We start from the raw sequence: 6,000 nt of genomic DNA, 5'->3' as shown, positions 1-6,000 counted from the left end.
ATATACATAGAATATAATTTGGTGTAAATTATAATAAACCTAGTGTGTATATTTGCACCGATCGTTTCATACATACATAAACCACTTTTTACAATATTAATTTTGTAATTGCACCATTTGTTTGGTTTTGATTGTTCACATTTAATTCATCATTATGATGTTTAGCGCATAATCAAATGGTTCGGCGCAGACTGATAAACATGTAACCTTATCACAAGAAGAAAAAAAAAACATGTAACCTTATCACGCCGTACATATCATTATTCATTTAATTCACTTTTGAATATTATTAATCAACTCTTCACCAAATTCCTGAAATTTATCCAACAATTTGATTGAACTTGGTATATGTGTTTCAATTTTGTTGTGAGATGCCAACTTCACCTAACTAATTATTACTACTTTCTTTATAATTGAGTTATTTTTTCCATTTCAAGAAATTTTCTCATAGTTGAGTCATTTTCACATATAGTACTCCCTCCGTCCCGTGTTACTTGCACTTATTTCCTTTCTGTGCGTCCCAAGTTATTTGCACTCTTTCCATTTTTAGTAAAAATTATAACCTACAGCCGCAATTGTTGACTTTACTATACACTCATTCCTTAATCTCCGTGCCGAAAAGAAACATTTTCTACTATACACTCATTCCTTAACCTACAGCCGCAATTGTTGACTTTACTATACACTCACGGGACGGAGGGAGTAACATTTTTCTCTTTCTTATTTTATTCTCTTTACTTTATTCATTTTCTACTTTATTTTCTCTACTTTTTTACTTTCATACTCTCTTTTACTTTTTTTTTTTCTATTTATTAACACACTCAACATCCCTTTTTCAAAATCGAGCTAAAAAGTTTCGCATCAATTACGAGGAAACAGAGGGAGTACTTTATCACTAAAATTTCTCTCTTTTCTCTTTTTAGAGCTAGCTGTATGTGAACAATCAGTGACAATGGCTTCCAACGACATTGCTTATTTCTTTTCTATAAATATTTCCTCATTTTCATGACGCCTTCACTACACCATTGCTCTTCTTCTTTGTCTCTACCAAAGAGATAATTTAAGCATTTGCTTTGTTGATATTATAATTTGAAGATCAAGGTCTCATTAATGGCTGCCAAAGAAGATTGCCATGATATTGCATTACCACCTTTGATCAAAGCCATCTCTGCAAACGAAGTGGACGGTTTCGATGAAGCGAAATCATCCACTCTTCATCCTCCGATCACCTCAGTTTTCGTAAGAAAAACATCCTTCACATTCGAATGTGTCGATAGACATACTATTCCATATGTTTATAAGGGAAATTCTTTTTAATCTCAGGGGATCGGAGCAGCAAGCATGGTAAAGGACGCAATCTCCATCAGTATGCCGCCTTCTCCGGTTGAAGCTCATCTCCAAAACACAAAGCGCGTCTTCTTCACAAGTGGTAATGGTAAAGTTGAGGAAAATGCTGAGGCGAAAGGGCCTAGATTCCATTCCCAACCAATGCCGAAACGAAATCCGGATTACGACAGAAGATTTGACACTTTCAAGACATGGTCGGGAAAACTCGATAGACAGCTCTCGAATCTACGAGGCGTACCCACACAAGAAGAACAACCTCGGCCGCAGGAATTCGAAAATCTACCCGTCCACCGATATTTCGACGCTTTGGAGGGCCCGGAGTTGGATACTCTACGCGTATGTCTCAGAAAAAAAAATTGAAACTTCGTGATTTAATAATATTTAATTTTCAAATTTATATTAGACTGATCAAACTACTGCAGGCCTCAGAGGAAATCATTCTACCAGAGGACAAGCAATGGCCATTCCTCCTCCGGTTCCCGATCTCCTCCTTCGGTATCTCCCTCGGCGTCGGCAGCCAAGCCATAATGTGGAAGAGCCTCTCGTCCTCCACCGCCACCGCCTTCCTCGACGTCTCGCCACACATTAACCTAATACTATGGCTCATCACCGCAGCTCTCATCCTCACCGTCGCCGTCGTTTACTCTCTAAAAATGATCTTCTACTTTGAGGCCGTCCGCCGCGAGTACTTCCACCCGGTCCGGGTCAACTTCTTCTTCGCCCCGTGGATCGCCCTCCTCTTCTTAGCCCTCGGTGTTCCGCCCTCAGTTGCTGAGACGCTTCCCCCGTATCTTTGGTACATTCTCATGGCTCCGATCTTGTGCCTCGAGCTCAAGATCTACGGCCAATGGATGTCCGGCGGCCAGCGGCGGCTGTCCAAGGTGGCCAACCCTACCAACCATCTCTCCGTCGTCGGGAATTTCGTCGGGGCTTTGCTCGGAGCGACGATGGGACTGAAGGAAGGGTCTATATTCTTCTTTGCAGTTGGGATGGCTCATTACATTGTGCTGTTTGTGACTCTCTATCAGCGGCTCCCGACAAACGAGACGCTCCCGAAGGAGCTCCACCCGGTTTTCTTCCTCTTCGTGGCGGCCCCGAGCGTCGCCTCCATGGCTTGGGCTAAGATTCAGGGCTCGTTCGACTCCTGTTCGCGCATTGCCTACTTCATCGCCTTGTTCCTCTATGTTTCGCTGGTGAATCCCTTATTAAATGTGTCATATTTCTGGTTTAGAAAATATATTCATTTTATTTTTAAATAAATTTCATATTCTACTAACTGATAATCAGGATTAATTTTATAAATAATCACTAAGTTATGGAACTTGTATCAAATAAATTACTAAGTTATGGAACTTGTATCAAATAAATTACTAAATTTTAATTTGTTTACTATACTTTAATTTGGTTACTAATTTGTTTTACTTCTATGTATACTTGTACTACCATTTTGTCATTTAACTCAGATTTTTAATTATTTTATTTTAAATAGCAATTAAAATGCCAAATAAATTTTCCAGTTTAAGTTACTAAATAATTTATTTGCCAAGTCACTTAAAAAAGTAGGATCGGCATCTCACTAACTTTGTTACTATATAGGCTGTTCGAGTGAACTTTTTCCGAGGGTTCAAATTCTCGTTGGCGTGGTGGGCGTACACGTTTCCAATGACGGGGGCGGCAATCGCGACGGTCAAGTACTCGAGCGCGGTGACGTGCAGGGCGACGCAGATCTTGGCAGTGACGCTCTGCCTCGTGGCTACAGTGGCGGTGGCCGCGTTGCTCGTGAACACGGTCCTCCACGCGGTGGTGCACGGGGACCTGTTCCCCAACGACATGGCGATCGCGATTAGCAAGAGGCGGCCGAGGAGGCGGTGGTACCACAAGAGATCGGGAAGCTCCGATAGCAACATCGAGCAATACCTTAAGTATATCGATTCTGATGCGAGAGATTAGATTGGGAGAGTTTAGATTCCGGTGATCTTGATTTGTGTGGGGAAACTGTCTTTGTCAAGTGAGGAAATCTCTGTGATTGGGAGAGTTTAGATTCCGGTGATCTTGATTTGGTTGCATCGTGGCAAAGCCAATACCATCATCTTTTGATTCCTTGTTTATTCCATTGCAACTTATGTTATTCATGTGTATAAATTGTACGATGAATAATGAGTATGTTCAATTCGGCTTTGTTCATTAGGAATTATTACGTTTGTCTCAAACTATTTGCACTGAATTTTTTATTTGATAAGTTTGGTATTACAATGTTTCGATATTTTTTTCACCCCTTTTCACACATACTCCCTCCGTTTCATAGTAATAGAAACGTTTCTTTTCAGCACAGAGATTAAGAAAAACTGTATTAGGTGAGTTAAGTGAATGAAGAATAAAATGGAAAATGAAAAAAGGTAGATAGATGAAGAGAAAAAAGTAAGAGAGAGTAAAGTAGTTGTGGAAAAATGTGTTGACTTTTACTAAAAAGGGAAATGACTCTATTACTATGGAACATACCAAAATGAAAAAATGACTCTATTACTATGGAACGGAGTGAGTACGAAATAACTCAAATAGATGACCTATTAATCATAGGAGAGATATAGTTCAACTAAGATTTGTTTGTTCGTCAACTTAAATTTCCTTTTCAACAAATGAACTCGTACAGATACTCCCTCCGTCCACCATTTAAAGAATCCTTTTGACTCGGCACGAGTTTTATGAAATTGTTTGACTTTGTAAAGAAAAGTAAAAGGAAAAAGTAAGTGAAATGTGAGACTCATTTAAAATATTAGTTTTATATTTGAGTGTGAGTGTAAAAAGTTGGTGGATTATGAAGTTTAATGGTTTTATAAATCGTGGACAAACCAAAATGGCAAAAGGACTCTTTAAATTGTGGGTGGAGGGTTCAATAAACACTAATATGACGACTACGTATAACATATGGCAAGAATCAAGATGGTATCAATTGAGGATGAAACAATCTAGCTAGAGGTTCTATTTGATTTGAAGCATTTTGTCATTGTTTTCTTAATTAAGAGCATTAGCCTAAATAAATGCAATTTTTCTGCAAATGTTTACATAACTATTCTCGTGTGGGTGGGGACATTATTTTATTAATACTTGAAAAACACACAGCCACAAGCACTGTGTGAGTGATATATGTTTGTTTGCATATTTGATTTTATAACCATTTAGTTGGTGATGAATTTGATGACGGAGATACAATTTTCGATCCGATTTTTATCCTAAATTTTGTTATTCAAATAATATATACGGTAAATAGATTCATTTAAAAAATAACTACAAATCGATTTCTATATAATCATTTTAAAAAAAATTATTAAGTGCGCTGATATTATATGTATCACATAATTTGTAACACAACATAAATTTATAGTATATGCGAGTCAATTTTGAAGATGCATCTAGATTATAGAATTTCACAAGGTAATTAACAAAGCTTTAACTATGTGAATTTAATTAGATGTTAATAGTCTGCAATGCTATACTATTGCTAGAATTTTTCTACTTTAGGTTTTGAATTTCATTGGAAGGTTATGTTAATAGCATCCCTAGGTACAAAAATAAAATGTTATGCAATGCTAGCTACTTGACCAAACTATTAATTTTGTGACTAAAAATTCTACTCCTATAATTCCCTATTTCATCAATGAGGCTGCTCTTCTTTCTACCCATTTCGTGACCAGATTTAGAGAATGAAGATAACACCGCTTCTAAATTTTATAATTTTCTCAAACACACTTAGCAAATAACTTAATTATGTCTTCAATTTAAAACACGTGCGAGCAAAATCAATAACATGTTACAAATATGGAATCAGACTATTTTGTGATTATAAATTGAATTTTTTTTGTTAACATTTGCAAATTTTATGATTAGTTTAAAAAATTATGGGACTCATCAGAATTTAACTAAAATTTATAATTTTCAGAAATTTGCCAATAATAAAACACATTATGTCCCACAAGAATATGCACTTTCTAATTTTGGAAAGTATTTTCTCTCTAACGAGGTGAGACACATTCTCCACTAACAATACTTTAGTTACTTTTTCTCTCTACTTTTCTCTTGCTATACCAATTTACATTAAAACTCGTGTCGAACTAAAGTGCACATTCTTTGTCTTTGCGGATGGAGGGAGTAGTACTTGATTATTTTATACATGTCGCGTATCAAATAGTACATCTTAGTTCTGGGTTATAAATATATTTGGGCTTAATGAGCCCAATTTATCCAATTTCTCAAATAATGGCCCAAGGGGCCATAAATTTATTGGAAAGTAGACAGACATCAATATATCAGTAATAAATGTTACCAGTATCAACTCTATTACACGAGTTCAAATTAAATGACAGATGGATATAATATTCTTATGATTGAATTTCACAAATCGAATTAGAAGTAAATTAAATGATAGGAGCCATTTCGTCATTTCGATGATTATTTCCCAGACCAAAAAGATTATATAAATTCAAGTTAGTTTCTGAAGGTCGCTGATCATGAAAGTAAAAATTAAGAATATGTCCGTCCCCCTTCAAAATCATAATTCATAATTTTATTGAATGGAAAGACAGCTTGAGTTATACACTTAATTAAATAATTTAGCAGCTATAGTTATGCCAAACCACCAATGCCAATTCCCAACCA

At 36.4% G+C, this 6,000-nt stretch overlaps 1 protein-coding gene across 1 annotated transcript; it reads left to right on the top strand.

The window, feature by feature from the left end:
* The first annotated feature begins 893 nt into the window (after positions 1–893).
* Positions 894–3,475, top strand: LOC121782567 (S-type anion channel SLAH3-like). Its single transcript, XM_042180451.1, has 4 exons — positions 894–1,239; positions 1,324–1,683; positions 1,770–2,540; positions 2,944–3,475. Exons 1-4 carry the CDS (start codon positions 1,111–1,113, stop codon positions 3,295–3,297), a joined length of 1,614 nt encoding a protein of 537 aa, XP_042036385.1. The 5' UTR covers positions 894–1,110; the 3' UTR covers positions 3,298–3,475.
* Positions 3,476–6,000: the final 2,525 nt, after the last annotated feature.

Source organism: Salvia splendens, chromosome 20, assembly GCF_004379255.2.
Source record: "Salvia splendens isolate huo1 chromosome 20, SspV2, whole genome shotgun sequence".
Classification (NCBI taxonomy): domain Eukaryota; kingdom Viridiplantae; phylum Streptophyta; class Magnoliopsida; order Lamiales; family Lamiaceae; genus Salvia; species Salvia splendens.
The sequence above is the reverse complement of the archived record's forward strand: the minus strand, read 5'-3'. Positions and strand labels throughout refer to the sequence as shown.

Bases quoted from the DNA above. Each gene is read 5' to 3' on its own strand.
- LOC121782567 (XM_042180451.1), top strand. From the start codon at position 1,111: ATGGCTGCCAAAGAAGATTGCCATGATATTGCATTACCACCTTTGATC. The intron at 1,240-1,323 runs GTAAGAAAAACA...TTTTAATCTCAG, and splicing joins CTCCGATCACCTCAGTTTTC to GGGATCGGAGCAGCAAGCAT. The intron at 2,541-2,943 runs GTGAATCCCTTA...GTTACTATATAG, and splicing joins TGTTCCTCTATGTTTCGCTG to GCTGTTCGAGTGAACTTTTT.